The sequence below is a fragment of the Mytilus galloprovincialis genome, chromosome 1 (assembly GCF_965363235.1).
Source record: "Mytilus galloprovincialis chromosome 1, xbMytGall1.hap1.1, whole genome shotgun sequence".
In the NCBI taxonomy this organism is placed as follows: domain Eukaryota; kingdom Metazoa; phylum Mollusca; class Bivalvia; order Mytilida; family Mytilidae; genus Mytilus; species Mytilus galloprovincialis.
Genome location: NC_134838.1, coordinates 66,567,128 through 66,585,986, shown reverse-complemented (window position 1 = coordinate 66,585,986; position 18,859 = coordinate 66,567,128). Strand labels below are relative to the sequence as shown.

General features: G+C 29.4%; 1 protein-coding gene across 1 annotated transcript; it reads left to right on the top strand.

The window, feature by feature from the left end:
- Positions 1-486: 486 nt before the first annotated feature.
- Positions 487-16,084, top strand: LOC143064786 (protocadherin beta-18-like). Its single transcript, XM_076238285.1, has 9 exons — positions 487-628; positions 3,777-3,917; positions 4,614-4,736; positions 11,518-11,706; positions 12,219-12,412; positions 13,090-13,459; positions 13,733-14,087; positions 15,188-15,228; positions 15,862-16,084. Exons 1-9 carry the CDS (start codon positions 487-489, stop codon positions 15,939-15,941), a joined length of 1,635 nt encoding a protein of 544 aa, XP_076094400.1. The 3' UTR covers positions 15,942-16,084.
- The last annotated feature ends 2,775 nt before the right edge of the window (positions 16,085-18,859 follow it).

The window sequence follows — 18,859 nt, the reverse complement described above, 5'->3', positions numbered from 1 at the left end:
TAATTATCCTTTACACAGTTTATAAATTAGCGCCTTTTTACGATATGTTATCAAAATTGAATAGCCACTTGTTAAGCAGAAACTGCTCACCCGTCCACTTCACATAAATTCATCAATGAAATATTCGTGGGTTCTTGGTCCTCTACATTACATTTTGGTTAAGTGTATTGAAGACCGTTTTTTTCTGTTCGACTTTTCTTCTTTCAAAGGTCCCCCGCAGTAATTTCATTACATATTATAATTCTTGATTTGCTTAGAAAGATATGAATACTGAAATAATACTGAAAACGGAAAACGTATCGCAACGCAACGTTTTCCAAAATTTTAATGTCGACTGCCTTTCATTCCGAAATGCGCCCTAAGTCGTTAAAATCATCATAAGTTATCGTTCCAAAATGCATAAAACTATGTCAATTGATAATAATAACATACATTCATTGTTACCTCTAGCCTCCAACTATAAACGGACTACCAAGAGCTACAGATATGCAAGAGGATGTTGTTGTTGAGACGACACTCTACACATTATCTGTAACAGACCCAGAAAGTACTGTTGTAACATGTGATGTAACAGCAATTACTCCAAATACAAATATTATGTTCATCAAGCCATCGTCAAAATTTAATGGTAAGTACCGAAACCAAAAGTACAAAAAATGTATGAAAAATGGACACAGAACATATTTCTGCAATTATTTAATATGTATCTATCGTAGGAATAAAGAGCAACATTAACTAGTGTTCTGCTTGAATTGCTTTTCATTTATCTTATATTAATATGTATCTATCGCAGGGATAAAGAACAACATTAAATTTTGTTTTGCTGAAATTGCTTTTCATTCACCTTATATTAATATGTATCTATCGCAGGGATAAAGAACAACATTAAATTGCGTTCTGCTGAAATTGCTTTTCATTCATTTCATATTAATATGTATCTATCGCAGGGATAAAGAACAACATTAAATTGTGTTCTGCTGCAATTGTTTTTCATTTACCTTATAGTAATATGTATCTATCGCAGGTATAAAGAACAACATTAAAGTGTGTTCTACTTAAATTGCTTTTCATTTATCTTATATTAATTGATCAGTTCTTCATTAAATTCTGATTCGCGGGGTTGTGGCGTCCTAATTAATTTAAGTATCGAATCGAATATCATTTGTTTAACCCAGGTCTAACACAATCATTTGACTGAAGTTGATAAATTACCTTGCGGTCTATCAACAGACATAAAAATTCATTAATTAAAATTAATAAAATTGAGAATGGAAATGGGGAATGTGTCAAAGAGACAACAACCCGACCAAATAAAAAAACAACAGCAGAAGGTCATCAACAGGTCTTCAATGTAGCGAGAAATTCCCACACCCGGAGGCGTCCTTCAGCTGGCCCCTAAACAAATATATACTAGTTCAGTGGTAATGAACGCCATACTAATTTCCAAATTGTACACAAGAAACTAAAATTAAAATAATACAAGACTAACAAAGGCCAGAGGCTCCTGACTTGGGACAGGCGCAAAAATGCGGCGGGGTTAAACATGTTTGTGAGATCTCAACCCTCCGCCTATACCTCTAACCAATGTAGAAAAGTAAACGCATAACAATACGCACATTAAAATTCAGTTCAAGAGAAGTCCGAGTCTGATGTCAGAAGATGTAACCAAAGAAAATTAACAAAATGACAATAATACATAAATAACAACAGACTACTAGCAGTTAACTGACATGCCAGCTCCAGACTTCAATTAAACTGACTGAAAGATTATGATTTCATCATATGAACATCAGGCACAATCCTTCCCGTTAGGGGTTTAGTATCATACCATCATAACATATATGAGAAGAACATAACCCGTGTCATGCCAACAACTGTTTTTAGAATAAATGTGTTTAGTTCCGACGCAAAGACCTTATCAGTGACTCAATATTTACGCCAAAATATGCAATCTTTAATGACTTGACAACAGTATCGTAATTATATCCCTTCTTAATAAGTCTATTCAAAGGTTTTGTAAGTTTCTGAGGTGAATACTGACACCTTTGTGCTTTATAAAGAATATTTCCATAAAAAATTGGATGTGAAATACCTGAACGTATAAGAAGTCTGCATGTTGAGCTATATTTACGAATGATGTCTTTATACCGATGATAAAATTTAGTAAATGTTTTGACTAGTTTGTGATATCGAAAACCCTGGTGTAATAATTTTTCAGTAATACATAAATTTCTCTCGTTAAAATCTTAAACATTGTTACATACACGAGCGAATCGTACAAGTTGATATATATAAACACCGTAAGATGGTGACAAGGGAACGTCACCATCTAAAAACGGATAATTAACGATAGGAAATGAAAAATCATCCCTTTTATCATAAATTTTAGTATTCAGCTTTCCGTTAGTGATATAGATATCAAGATCGAGGAAAGGGCAGTGGTCATTGTTAGCATTAGCTTTATTTAAAGTAAGTTCAGCAGGATAAATTTCATTAATATACATACTGAAGTCGTCATTATTGAGAGCCAAAATATCATCCAAATATCTAAAAGTATTATTAAATTTGTTTATCAGATGTTAAACATGGTATTAAAATCAAATAAATTGACTAATATAATGAAAACTTTAGTATGCAAGGGAAAATATAGCAAACAAATTCGAAAATTAAAGACAGTGACACGATTTCTTATATGAGTTATTGCTCTTTAGTGATGAACCGGCTTGTGTTTATGGACAGTTTCTAAGTAATATATGTGCATATACTTAACTATAGGGTTGCATAAATTTTAATTTCTTATAAATTGATGTTGATGAATGTCCGTCCAATGAAGAAACGCTGATACTTCTTGAACATTCCTCTGCAAACTGATTTCAGGTGGGATAAAAATTCAGGCATATATATGTTATGTAAAATAGTACTCTGAAAACTGAATAGAATTTATCTGAAAATTTAGTTCTGACATAAAAATAAATCATTTGCGTTCAAATAGATTTGTTCGCATCTTTAAAGCACAACATGTTTTCAAAAATATTGGAATATAATCTGATTGTTTGCTGTTACATATATCATGTATATATATATATTTTCATGTTAAACTATTCTTAAATAGGTATTTGCTTACCAATATCTTTATTTGCAGAATTTGACATAGTTTTACAATCAAACCCTAGCCTCCAATATGACGTAGTTAGAACATACAGACTGGATCTTCAGTGTTCTGATGGTCGGCGTACAGATTCCGGTGTCTTTTTTATGAATGTATTACGTAACAAACCGCCTGTATTTTTGAATCTTCAAAGTAAACAATTATTTAATGTATGTCTTATGAATTGGCTAATGTGTTACAGAGATATGTAATGTTTGTATTCCTTTAATAAGTTTATATTCAAGTATTATCGTTATTTCTTTCTCCAAAAAAATTGCATAAAGCTTTAGTTTAAAAAAAAAATTTCCTACATTGTGTAGAAAAGTGATTATTAGATTTTTCATACATCATATTTATGTCAAACTTTCAATTAACCAGTTTAAAAAACAGAGAATATAATATCTTTTATTGGTAAAGTGAGGCAAAAAATACCAAGGCGATATATCACCTAATAAGAAGAAAAACAAATGGACAATGCCAGGGCAAAAAAACGATAAAACGACCAACAACATTACACAAAAGACAGCATGAAAACTAAAGACTGAGCAACACGCACGCCACCAAAAACCAAAACCACGCTGCTATCATGTCTTTTTTAAAAGCTTAATTTTATAACCTATAATTACAGATGTAACAACAGTGTCTAGTGTCGCATCCTATATTGGACAGATTGTCTTTGATGTTGAGATATCTGACCCAGAAAATGACCAAGTCCAGTTTTCAATGTTTTGTGTACCTTCAACCAACTGCCCGTTTGAAGTATACCATTGTATGAATAATTCTTACAATTTATCTCATAAGCAAAAGTTGCAAAGTATTGTAATCCAACTAATTTTCGCAAGCGTTTATTTTTGCGACTTTCGCGAGTAGAAATAGAACTGGAATATAAATCTTTGCGAATATGTAAGACTTGTATCTTTTCTTATTAAACCACATCAAGTGAATTAGAAAATTGCGAAATTAGACCGCCGCGAAATGCACTAGAAAAGGGTAAATGCGAAATAAAGAAAATAAGTTGGTGTACAGTACTGTTTAGGTTTGAATTATATTGAGCATGCATAATACATGAAAAATACGACAAATTTAACGGACAATTATAAAACAAAATCAAAAAGCGACCACCATTAACTAACCTGAAAGCAAATACCAAAATCTAATCTGATTATTAAAACATATACATCTAAATAATTTTACAGATTTAACTTATGCAACTTTCATAAAATCATAGCAAGTGAGTCGTGGTTGAATATTAGAATTGCACTTCTTTTTTAAGCTACGTTCTAACATTGATTAACTACACCGAAAATGATAATAATTGAAAAGAAGTTATCATTTCATTTGCCTCAAATGATGCGAAAATAACAACAAAATACATAGTCTTATAGCGAAACAATATTTATTGAATATCATTAAAATAAAGAGACATCAGACATCTACATATGCGTTCTTTCCTTTTCTTTTATAGCTGGTGAAATAGTTCTCACGCGGTCAATAGAAGGTGAATTTGTACCAGCTTATGATTTATATGTTTATGTAACTGACGGAAAGTCAACAACAGGACCTAGGTCACTGACAGTTCATGTCTTAGGTAATATTAGTATGAGTTAAATCATTAGACCTTTATTAGGGATGTACACCTCTGAGGAGCCAAACATTTCTAGAATTAAACTTTTTTTCTTAACCTGATTTTTGGGTTTATAAGACTGTAACAAAATAATTGGTGAAGAAAAATCATGTGGTGGTGCACTTCTTTTTTTTTTTGCTACGGCCATTTGAAAATGCCCAATTTTTATGATTTTCCCATTTTTCATCGGTTTTTACCTATTTTTGGGCTATTATCATGAAAAATATCACAGTTCTACAATTAAACTTTTTTTCATACTTTCTACAAAGATGAAGTGGACCAATCTGAATAAATTTTACTTAAAAAAAAATATAGGTAGGTGTTAATATAAGAAAGTTTTATCATATTTTGACGCTTTTTGTGTAAAATTTACTATGCTGTAAATTTTGTATTTTTGTGATTTTTCTCAGTTTTAAGAACAAAATGCATATTATTTCAACTTTTTTGTTATAAATGATTGAAAAAATACATATCTAAGAAGTTTGAAAAGACCACAATGATACAGTACTTGCAACCTTAGGCGTTACTATTTCAGCGATCAGTCAGCGGTCATCGATCAGTCACCGATCAGTCAAGTTCGCGTCAAACTCACGTCAGCAATCCGTCAGACTTATAGTAAAAGTAATTGACTGATCGGACTGATTGGACGGATAGTACCGATCGACCTTGATGACGGATTGAACTTTAATACGTCACATGATAAACTAATACAAATTACGGAATCTTAGTTTCGTTTAATCTAATTAAAATGGCGACTCTTGAAAATCGAACGTTCAATGATACATTTTGTTTATTAATTATTTAGCAAAGTTTTATGAATTGAAATGAAAAGAAATGTACAGATAAAACCTAAATTAAAATATCATGAATGGTCTTTTTCGTTTTATTTAGGTTATATATTTTCAAAACCGGCGAGTTCTAAAACGGTGTCTACATCGCGATTTTTATTTCATTATTTTCCAAATATTCTCGGGAAAAACAAAATGAAAGAATCAGTTATTGAAAAATGTAGTCTATTTTTTTTCAATATTTTAATTTTTTGTATCCTTATCATCATAAAATTCTTAAAAAAAAACTTATCATAATCACGGACTTTCTATATTCTCGTCACAATCGAAGCATTTAAAATAACAAATTACAAAAATAACTGCTGTATTTTTTAACAAGAAATAGAAATAATTTTAAACAATGCAAACAACATTACATTATATTTTTCTGATAGTCTTTTTTTTAATAAAAAAGATAACTACTCCTAAACAATAAAAAGTACAAAAATCCAATGTTGGTAAACATAAATATATTCCTTAAAAAGAAGAAATAAGCAGATTTATTCTTGAATAATTCACATTTTCTACAAAAAACATATGAAAATCATTTATAACAACTGATTGCAATTGAAATTACAAAATTTTCAAATATGAGAAGAAATATTTGCATTTTTGCCAACACGTACAAAAAATAATATCTCTTTCCTTAAAGTAAACATAATTTATGAAGAACAACCAATCCGATGGACAAAAAGTAATGCAATCATTTATTTTAAGTATTTTAAGTCTCATTACATCTCAATTCTAATTAGCAGACTTGTCTCAAGATGGTAAAATAACTGATTTCAAATAAAAAAGTATCATCTTTAATAAAAAGAAGAATAATTTTGGTTATTTTAAACAATGCGAATAAAATTTTAGTATGATTTCTCTGACATTCCTTTAATTTTATGAACAAAAAAACTATTTTAAACTATAAAAAGTACAAAATCCAATGGCGGTCAATAATGTTCAGTAAAATGAAGAAATATTTGCATTTTAGGTAACGCGTACAAAAATTTAATATCTTTTTTCTAAAAGTAAGCATATTTTATGAAGAACAGCCAATCCTGATGTACAAAAAGTACTGAAATCATATGACGGTTAATAATTTGTATCAAAATAAATCAATAACTGCATTCTTATTTCACAAAAATAAAAGTTTAAGTATTTTAATTCTCATTATATCTCAATTCTAATTAGAAGACTTGTCTCAAGATGGTAAAAATAACTGATTTCAAATAAAATAGTATCATTTTTGATAAAAAGAAGAATAATTTTGATTATTTTAAACAATGCGAACAAAATTTTAGTATGATTTTTCTGATACAATTTTTAATTTATGGAAAAAAAAACTATTCTCAACTATAAAAAGTACAAAAATCCAATGGCGGTCAATAATTTTCAGTAAAATGAAAGAATATTTGCATTTAAGGAAACGTGTACAAAAATTTTATATCTTTTTCCTAAAAGTAAGCATAATTTATGAAGAACAGCCAATCCTGATGTACAAAAAGTACTGAAATCATATGACGGTTAATAATTTGTATCAAAATAAATCAATAACTACATTCTTATTCCACAAAAATAAAAGTTTAAGTATTTTAATTCTCATTATATCTCAATTCTAATTAGAAGACTTGTCTCAAGATGGTAAAAATAACTGATTTCAAATAAAATAGTATCATTTTTGATAAAAAGAAGAATAATTTTGATTATTTTAAACATTGCGAACAAAATTTTGGTATGATTTTTCTGATATAATTTTAAATTTATGAAAAAAAACTATTCTCAACTATAAAAAGTACAAAAATCCAATGGCAGTCAATAATTTTCAGTAAAATGAAACAATATTTGCATTTAAGGAAACGCGTACAAAAATTTTATATCTTTTTCCTAAAAGTAAGCATATTTTATGAAGAACAGCCAATCCTGATGTACAAAAAGTACTGAAATCATATTACAGTTAATAATTTGTATCAAAATAAATCAATAACTACATTCTTATTCCACAAAAATAAAAGTTTAAGTATTTTAATTCTCATTATATCTCAATTCTAATTAGAAGACTTGTCTCAAGATGGTAAAAATAACTGATTTCAAATAAAATAGTATCATTTTTGATAAAAAGAAGAATAATTTTGATTATTTTAAACAATGCGAACAAAATTTTAGTATGATTTTTCTGATACAATTTTTAATTTATGGAAAAAAAAACTATTCTCAACTATAAAAAGTACAAAAATCCAATGGCGGTCAATAATTTTCAGTAAAATGAAAGAATATTTGCATTTAAGGAAACGTGTACAAAAATTTTATATCTTTTTCCTAAAAGTAAGCATAATTTATGAAGAACAGCCAATCCTGATGTACAAAAAGTACTGAAATCATATGACGGTTAATAATTTGTATCAAAATAAATCAATAACTACATTCTTATTCAACAAAAATAAAAGTTTAAGTATTTTAATTCTCATTATATCTCAATTCTAATTAGAAGACTTGTCTCAAGATGGTAAAAATAACTGATTTCAAATAAAATAGTATCATTTTTGATAAAAAGAAGAATAATTTTGATTATTTTAAACAATGCGAACAAAATTTTGGTATGATTTTTCTGATATAATTTTAAATTTATGAAAAAAAACTATTCTCAACTATAAAAAGTACAAAAATCCAATGGCAGTCAATAATTTTCAGTAAAATGAAACAATATTTGCATTTAAGGAAACGCGTACAAAAATTTTATATCTTTTTCCTAAAAGTAAGCATATTTTATGAAGAACAGCCAATCCTGATGTACAAAAAGTACTGAAATCATATTACAGTTAATAATTTGTATCAAAATAAATCAATAACTACATTCTTATTCCACAAAAATAAAAGTTTAAGTATTTTAATTCTCATTATATCTCGATTCTGATTAGAAGACTTGTCTCAAAATGGTAAAAATAACTGATTTCAAATAAAATAGTATCATTTTTGATAAAAAGAAGAATAATTTTGATTATTTTAAACAATGCGAACAAAATTTAAGTATGATTTTTCTGATATTATTTTAATTTTATGAAAAAAAAACTATTCTCAACTATAAAAAGTACAAAAATCCAATGGCGGTCAATAATTTTCAGTAAAATGAAACAATATTTGCATTTTAGGAAACGCGTACAAAAATTTTATATCTTTTTCCTAAAAGTAAGCATATTTTATGAAGAACAGCCAATCCTGATGTACAAAAAATACTGAAATCATATGACGGTTAATAATTTGTATCAAAATAAATCAATAACTACATTCTTATTCCACAAAAATAAAAGTTTAAGTATTTTAATTCTCATTATACCTGAATTCTGATTAGAAGACTTGTCTCAAGATTGTAAAAATACCTGATTTCAAATAAAATAGTATCATTTTTGATAAAAAGAAGAATAATTTTGATTATTTTAAACAATGCGAACAAAATTTTAGTATGATTTTTCTGATATAATTTTAAACTTAACAAAAAAAACTATTCTCAACTATAAAAAGTACAAAAATCCAATGGCGGTCAATAATTTTCAGTAAAATGAAACAATATTTGCATTTAAGGAAACGCGTACAAAAATTTTATATCTTTTTCCTAAAAGTAAGCATATTTTATGAAGAACAGCCAATCCTGATGTACAAAAAGTACTGAAATCATATGACAGTTAATAATTTGTATCAAAATAAATCAATAACTACATTCTTATTCCACAAAAATAAAAGTTTAAGTATTTTAATTCTCATTATATCTCGATTCTGATTAGAAGACTTGTCTCAAAATGGTAAAAATAATTGATTTCAAATAAAATAGTATCATTTTTGATAAAAAGAAGAATAATTTTGATTATTTTAAACAATGTGAACAAAATTCTAGTATGATTTTTCTGATATTATTTTAATTTTATGAAAAAAAAACTATTCTCAACTAAAAAAAGTATAAAACATGTAAAAATCCAATGGCGGTCAATAAACAGTAAAATGAAACAATATTTGCATTTTAGGAAACGCGTACAAAAATTTTATATCTTTTTCCTAAAAGCAAGCATATTTTATGAAGAACAGCCAATCCTGATGTACAAAAAGTACTGAAATCATATGACGGTTAATAATTTGTATCAAAATAAATCAATAACTACATTCTTATTCCACAAAAATAAAAGTTTAAGTATTTTAATTCTCATTATATCTGAATTCTGATTAGAAGACTTGTCTCAAGATGGTAAAAATAACTGATTTCAAATAAAATAGTATTTTTTTTGATAAAAAGAAGAATAATTTTGATTATTTTAAACAATGTGAACAAAATTTTAGTATGATTTCTCTGTCATTCCTTTAATTTTATGAACAAAAAAACTATTCTAAACTATAAAAAGTACAAAATCCAATGGCAGTCAATAATTTTCAGTAAAATGAAGAAATATTTGCATTTTAGGTAACGCGTACACAAATTTAATATCTTTTTCCTTTAAGTAGGCATGTTTTATGAAGAACAGCCAATCCTGATGAACAAAAAGTACTGAAATCATATGATGGTTAATAATTTGCATCAAAATAAATCAATAACTGCATTCTTATTCCACAAAAATAAAAGTTTAAGTATTTTAATTCTCATTATATCTCAATTCTAATTAGAAGACTTGTCTCAAGATGGTAAAAATAACTGATTGCAAATAAATAGTACAATATTTGATAAAAAGAATATTAATTTTGGTAATTCTAAAAAATGGGAACAAACTTTTAATATCATTTCTTTAACATTCTTTTAATTTCATGAAAACACAACCTATTCGAAACTATTAAAAGTTCAAAAATCCAATGGCGGTCAACAATAACCATTTTCGTAGAAATAAGTTCATGTTAACAGAGTCATATAATACAATTATGTATTATATGTCTCTGATGTTTATAATTTTTAATACGAAAATATTAATCAACACAAACAATTTAACGCTCTAAGCATCTTATTCTGTTAAACTATTTTTACTTTTGTATTGCAACTAATTTTATTACAAATTATAACGTGTAAATTAAGGTGTCTTCGTAGAGGTCCGCGTTCATCGATTGAAAACACTGTGGAGTTCGGTTTACATAAGAATTTTAAATATATACGTATCCGTCCGATCCGTGCATAAATTTAATTTACTGATCGATCGGTGACAGTTGTCAGGGTAACTCTCACATAGGTTATTTGATTTATCTGACGGATCCTATGGGTCACCGATCACCGATTACTCATCGATCAGTCAAACATCCGTCACCGATCATTCACCGATCAGTCAAGTTCACGTCAAACAGTAACGCCTAAGGTTGCAAGTACTGTATGGGATGAATATGATTCTTGTAAAATAATTTTTTGTATCCCTCACCCATTTTCTCAAAATTTTGGCTAAAAATACAGACTTGATTGGTCGTAAAATTTGAAAACTGGATTACTCTAAAATCATTCATTGTAAATACACAATTTTTTCACAGAGTTATGTTTGATTATAATATTTTTAAAATTCATTGATATTTTCCACTTGTATTACATGTTTTGGAAATAATTCAAGAACGAGATTTCAACGAGACTGCACGAGACTGAAAAGTCAGAAGAATACATCCTTAAGAGTTGTATTTTCAGGAAAATTCAACAGAGTTTAAAGAATTTATCGATTCCGATAAATATAGATATCACATTGGTACCAGTGGATTTTTTTAGATTCAAGCAATCAAGATAGTTTAACCATCATTGATTAATGGGTTGAATTGCCAAACAATTTGAAAAAAGCTTTAAAACAGGCTAAATAGATCTATTATTGTCTCAAAAATTCATTAGATATAGAATATATGGGTTGTTTATTTTTGTGAAGTTAAACAAAATATGTGATAAAAAAATACTTATACATTTTTATATTTGTTAAATGCTTGTATTTCAGATATAAATTACGTTCCCGTTATAAAGAACCTACCTCTTCCTTCTGCTTTAGTGGTTTCCGAAAATTCGGCTCTCGGTTTGAGTATATTTCAAGTATCCATTCAAGACAACGACGGTCATGATACACATAAATACTCTAAGACGTCATCCCCGTCTGATGGAGTCTTGTACTTTGATATTGATTCTGCAAGTAAGTTTTATATTAACAATCAATAAATATGAATAGAATAGAAGGGGCATTATGTTATTTTGTCTGTACTTCCAAAAAGATTAAACTTAATTAAGGTAGTCAACTATGAAGTTATGAAAACCCATACCTAGTGCTTAAGACACAGATTAATAAAGGTTTGAAGTTCAGGAAATATATGACAAACAATCGTGTTGATCGCAATTAACTTATCATTTACATGGATACGGTGAGAGTGGGAATGGATTGTGTAGACCTGATTTATTGATGATTGATTGTTAGGGTAAAACGCTACTTTCAGCAATTTTGGGTGATACCTGATTGCTACTGCTGATAAGTTTACCTATCTATTAAATTTATCAAGAAAGGTGGGAACTTTTGCACAAAATTGGTAAACATCGTCATTGCAGTGCAATACATTCGTTAATTTTTTAAATATGCAATACCAGTTAGTATGCATTTTATAATTCTTTAATAGCGTTTTGTAATTAAAATGTGTGTTGTTTTTATTTAAGCTGGGTTAATCAGTACTTCTACCACAACAAATATCAATTATGAAGCGGTATCATCAACATCGTTCACTTTCACAATAACAGTGTCCGATACAAAGGACTCTGCATCTCAGAACTTAACAGTCATCATTGCTAATCAAAACGAGGCTCCCGTGTTTACGAAAACATCGTATGCACTTAGCGTGGATGAAGGTTCGGTATGTATTTAAAATAAAATCAAAATTTAAGATATTTGACAAGATATTTTAAAAGTTATGACAATATAACCACTCTATCGATAGTATTTCGGAGCCCCCCCCCCCCCCAAAAAAAAAAAAAAAAAACAACAACATTTAAATCACTTCTGTTCGTCGATAATACTTTTTGACTATTTATTCACAAGGAAAGCTTACGCGATGATAGCCATGGATGTATAAATAAGTTTGACACGGAGCAATTTCATCAAAAGGGGCACAAAAAATACATTCACCAGGTTATCGGAAGAGTTTGAATCCTAGTTCTTTTTATGAATTTTGTTTGATAATATCGGTTCGTTTTTTAAATGTATATTTTGAACTATGTCACTACCAAACAAAATGACTAATGAGCGGATGATATTATCGACGATTAGCAGTCTTTAAAGTGAAGTATTTATTCTATTATTGACAATTATTTCAAATAGACGAAAGTTTTATTTTGATAAGATGTTACAAAATAAAATGTTAGATACATGTTTCGAAATATTTTTACTTTATAAACATTTGTAATCTGAAAACATATTCATAGAAAAAATCATCCCAATAACACAGTAACGACAGGTTTATCGTTTGATGAGATGACATTTTGTAATATGAGACATTTTTTATTCAAAATTCATTTTCTTTCAATTCGAAAGGCTGGAACTGTTTTAGGTGACCCTGGTTACTTGTACCAGGATGAGGATACTGGTGATACACATAAGTTTTCTATGAACTGTGCATCAAATATTGGATACTTTTCGATAGCTCCAACAACAGGATTCATCAGCTTAGCTACTGATATTGACGTTGATGCTGCTGGCTCTGCCACATCTTATACCTGTTCAATTAAAGTGTCTGACGGTGCTTTAACCGATAGTGCATCTTTAACCATCAATGTCAACAATGTCAATGATAACACTCCAAGATTTTCAAACAATTTGTTTACATATTATCTGGATATCAATTATCCGGCTAACACTGCTTTTGGTTCCACGGTAGCAACTGATGCTGATGCCGGCACATTTGGTAAGTTTTGTGTAAAAGTAATGATTCGATACGATTTAAATAAAATCCGTTTACAAATTGTATTGACTATTATGTCCATCCTTGTTTCGTGATTTTAAACATAATTTCCGTTCAGTAATAAAGTATGATCGTTAGAATGATCATATCATGTTTGGTTTATACGAACCAGTTGATACTTATTCATCATTATTTTCTGACAAAAATTACATTGAAAAGGCGATAAGAACCACCATGTATACGGATATTTTGTTTATTGTTTATAATATTTTGCAGGAAATTTCATTTATAGCATTGATCAAAGGTCTTTAGGGACAGAAACATTTGGAATTCAAGCAAATGGAGATCTGTACTTAAAGAAATCGTTAACAAGTTATGGTTATGGATCAAGTATGAGCTTTATTGTTCAGGCAACAGATACTGGCAGTCTTCAAGGGACAGCAACAGTTTTCATCGTTATACCGCAAACTACAACAACCACCACAACTACAACAGACCGACCTCTAACATTTTGGGAGTACCCTGCTAACCCAGCTTGGGTTATTGTTGCTGGCCTTATTGGACTTATAATTATGGTGTTGCCTTGTTACATGTGTTATAAAAATGGATGTTCTTGTGAATGGAGGGGACGGTTAGTCATATTATTTTAGACTTCAAGTTTAAATATCCGTTATTATCCAGCCATTTGTTGTTCTTTAAAGCTCATGAAGCATGTGCAATCGCTGTTTGGTGAGATGTTTTAATGTTGCCACAAGTTTCATGTAAGATTTCGTTTATTTCAACCTTTAATATCAGAGCAACATTGGCACAGATGGAATCCAGGTCGAGGACCTGAAAACGTCAATTCCAATTACAATTTAAAAGGAAGCTCCAACTATTATTTATACTTGACAATGTAATGTTGTATATACTTTTCTGAAGAAAAACACAATACTTAAACAAGTAATCATTCAACTAACATAATATTGATATGTTCAATTACTTTGAATTTCTATATTGTAATTATTCTTGATAAAAATTCTAGCCATTTTAGTGATATATTGACTTTTAAAAAAAATGGTTAACATCTTGGTCGATTAAAGACCACTGTTACAATTGTTATATTTTCCTAATAAAAAACATTAAGCTGAGGCTTAATTCTTTAACGATAACCAAAGCATAAGTACAACATCAATCCTGTTTTGTTTTATATAAATTAATAATGCTTTTATAAGCTAAATTTCATTTTGTTTTTCTGTTGTTTGAGTAGTTGGACGTGGAATTTACATTACTTCAATTATTATCTGATATCGATTTACATGCAGTAATAAAAAATATCGATATACAGTGATGCATGCGTGGCAAGAGATACGTGTTGACCAACGGCACGGCACGTTCTTGTTCTATTTTAAGTCTAGGCTATTATTTCGGCGTTTTATCTTGGTCTATACATTATAAAATTGATTTAAGATTATAGCACATCGATGTTATATTGATGCTACCTCTAAAATAATAATTGTAAACTTATATAAGCTTTTTAAAAGATGGGCGAAAGACACCAAAAGGACAGTTAAACCCATAGATCGAAAATACGAGTACGAACATTTTCCATAACAAATTAACTGATGCCCTTAATGATAATATACTATTCATTATTTATTTGGCCTTCCTGAATTGTCCACTTACCAAATGAAAATAAATAAAGTATCAACGTTGAAATTTTAAGGTACCACCATATATATTTTGTTTCAGACCTGGTGACTACCAGGAAAGACTTCAAGAACAATCAGAAAGTAAGTAGAAAATTGATATACTTCTAAGATTTAGGAAAGTATTCAATAATTGTTATGTGAATATTCAAGGCAATTTAAAACTTTTTTAATTATTATTTTCATTTCTCTTATGTCTTATCAAAAAAGCAAATAGTTTTACTTGCATAATTAATCAACAACCAACACGACGTTCCGTAAACCACCAACCAGTGAATCGAATGTTGACCAGATAAATAATCAAACCAGTGTTTACTACTCTTAGATAGTCAAGTGATGGCTACACACAAACATCCCAACCTTATTAGGAACATGAGAGTTGTATTCAAATCATTACGTTGATGGTTATAGCCGAGTGTTTGATTTGTTAGCTTTTCATTGACACTACTTCCTTATATAGAATTTACCTTAGAGTTAGATATTTTTTAATACTTTTTTATAATGATACTAACTATAATTTGTAAAACCAAAAAGGATAAAAAAAACAATCATTATAAATTAATGGTAAAAGACTGTCTCCCACTGTACAATTCAAATATAGGCACACGATGATACTAAAATGTACAAAAAAGATAGATCATTCTTAGCAAAATAAAACAGTGATTAATTAAACATAAGCTGTCACTTATCTAGTATTGATATTATTGAACATTTTAGATAACCGGAAAAAGGACAAACAACCGAAAGGTTATTCAAATGGTAGTTGGAAAGCATGGAGATGGTACGAACAGCAATGAATACAAATAGATCTAACCGACTTCAAAGTGCTACCTTAACTATGATTATTGTTTCCTGTTTATTTTGAGAAAAACTATGCAACTGCAATTGTTGTATCAACATTTATACATGTTTTTCTGCGTATATTTATTTATTTTTTGTATTAAATTTACTATTCATAATCTTAAAAAGAAGTTTGTCTACCTAAGCCACATACTGCCTTACCCGGCCACGTCCACTTGTATTTTTGTCCATCTGATGAGTTAAGCCTTTTTCAACTGATTTTTATAGTTCGTTCTTATGTTGTACTGTTATACCACTGTCCCAGGTTAAGGGGAGGGTTGAGATCCCGCTAACATGTTTAACCCCGCCACATTATTTAGGTATGTGCCTGTCCCAAGTCAGGAGCCTGTAATTCAGTGTTTGTCGTTTGTTTATGAGTTACATATTTGTTTTTCGTTCATTTTTTTATATAAATAAGGCCGTAAGTTTTCTCGTTTGAATTGTTTTACATTGTCTTATCGGGGCCTTGTATAGCTGACTATGCGGTATGGGCTTTGCTCATTGTTGAAGGCCGTACGGTGACCTATAGTAGTTAATGTCTGTGTCATTTTGGTCTCTTGTGGACAGTTGTCTCATTGGCAATCATACCACATCTTCTTTTTTATATTATCCACTTTTGCCATTATGTTTTATATTCAACGCTACTCAACTTTCTACAGAACTTGCAACCTGAGTGTACTTGATTATATTAAACAATGTGTGACTGTCAAAGTATATTTATCCCCCATTTTCTGGACGTTTGGTCCCCGAGGGTAACACCAGCCCAGTAGTCAGCACTCGGTGTTGACATGAATATCAACTATGTGGTCATTTTTATAAATTTCCTGTTTCTTGTTACAAAACTTTGAATTTTTTCGAAAAACTAAGGATTTTCTTATCCCAGGAATAGATTACCTTAGCCGTATTTTGCACAATTTTTTGGAATTTTGGGTCCTCAATGCTCTTCAACTTTGTACTTGTTTGGCTTTACAACTATTTTGATCTGAGCGTCACTGATGAGTCTTATGTAGACGAAACGCGCGTCTGGCGTATTAAATTATAATCCTGGTACCTTTGATAACTATTTACACCACTGGGTCGATACCACTTCTGGTAGACGTTTCGTCCCCGAAGGTATCACCAGCCCAGTAGTCAGCACTTCGGTGTTGACATGAATATCAATTATGTGGTCATTTTTATAAATTTCCTGTTACAAAACTTTTTGATTTTTTTTCGAAAAACTAAGGATTTTCTTATCCCAGGAATAGATTACCTTAGCCGTATTTGGCACAATTTTTTGGAATTTTGGGTCCTCAATGCTCTTCAACTTTGTACTTGTTTGGCTTTACAACTAGTTTGATCTGAGCGTCACTGATGAGTCTTATGTAGACGAAACGCGCGTCTGGCGTATTAAATTATAATCCTGGTACCTTTGATTACTGATTAAGTCTACTGACCCTTCAATATGTCAAAAGGTTAAAAGAAATTTAATCACCAGAGATATATTTGTAAACCTTTAACTATGTATGAATCCGTTTTATCACACATATTTGATATACTTGACCCGTTTTCAACAAAGAATTTTTTATGTGAAAATTTTAAACAAAAATCAAATTTCTTACTTGTTTATAAATAGCATTGACACCTCCTAAAATTTATTCATTTCCTTGTTAATTCTTATTTTGTTTTGGCAATTATTTATTTGTTTCCGATATCAACAAGAAAACAAAGAATAAAACTTGATAATGTGTAAATACCTGAAGTATTTCCAGTAGTGATAGGCCAATGACTTTAAAATTTGACATTTAAAACATTTTATTTTCTCGCCAAAAACTGTTATGTTTCATCTATTTTTAAGATTTTTACCGCCGCGTATTGCCACCAATAGGACATGTTGATAACAAAAAAAATGTACTTGATATAATCCAAATTATTGCTGAAAATGTATAATTTAAAGAAATATAAGAAGCAACCACAGCATACAGATAATTACAAAGAAGGGCGTTTTTAAAAGCATGGTTCCAACCAAGGATAAGGAAGGGTGGTCAAACCATATGTCCCAATTCTGAAGCATTGACCGTAAACAAAACCGAGATTCCAACCCCCAGACCCCCCCCCCCCCTTACCACCACACACCTGGATCTGCCACTGAATTATCTATTTTAAGAGATATTTGATCTGTTTATACATAGTATTGTTTGTGTTTTACTGCAGAGTTAGCAGTTCCGTTTTAATGGATTTTTTAAATTTTGAGTGGCATGTATCTCGTAAAGTGTTTATACATATTTTCCTCTCAAATATTTCATTACTGAAAGTTTTCACTTCTAACCCCACTCAAGACAGAGTGTGTTTGTTGTATTTTTTTTAAAGTTTGATATCAATTGTAAAATGTACCGTCAAAACAGTTTACTTTTCATTTATTTTCGTCCCCTTATTATACCACATTTAACCTACTGTAAATCTACACCTTTCGTTTTGACGTAACAAAACGGTAATAAAAATTTATTTTGTTGAAAAACCTCTGAATATTACAGTAGTTAAAAGCCATGCATCATTCGTTTTTAGTTGTAACGGTTGAATGTGAACAGACATTAGTATTAAATTTTATTGAAATCAAATTTGTTTTAATTTGATAAATGTCAAACCACAAAAATGGTTAGAATGAGGTTTAATCGATAAAAAGAATAATAGTATATTATAAGCAAATAAACTTCTATTGCATTTATCTATAAGTTAATTTTCCGAAATTAAAATAAATAATTGAAATTGGATGCTGAAAAAGTAAACCTTCATTTGTCTTAAAAATATGAAAAATATCAATACAATTATTATTACAATCTGTTGTAATGAATAATAAAATCATTATAGATAACAGGATTAAATTGTGTATGGAAGA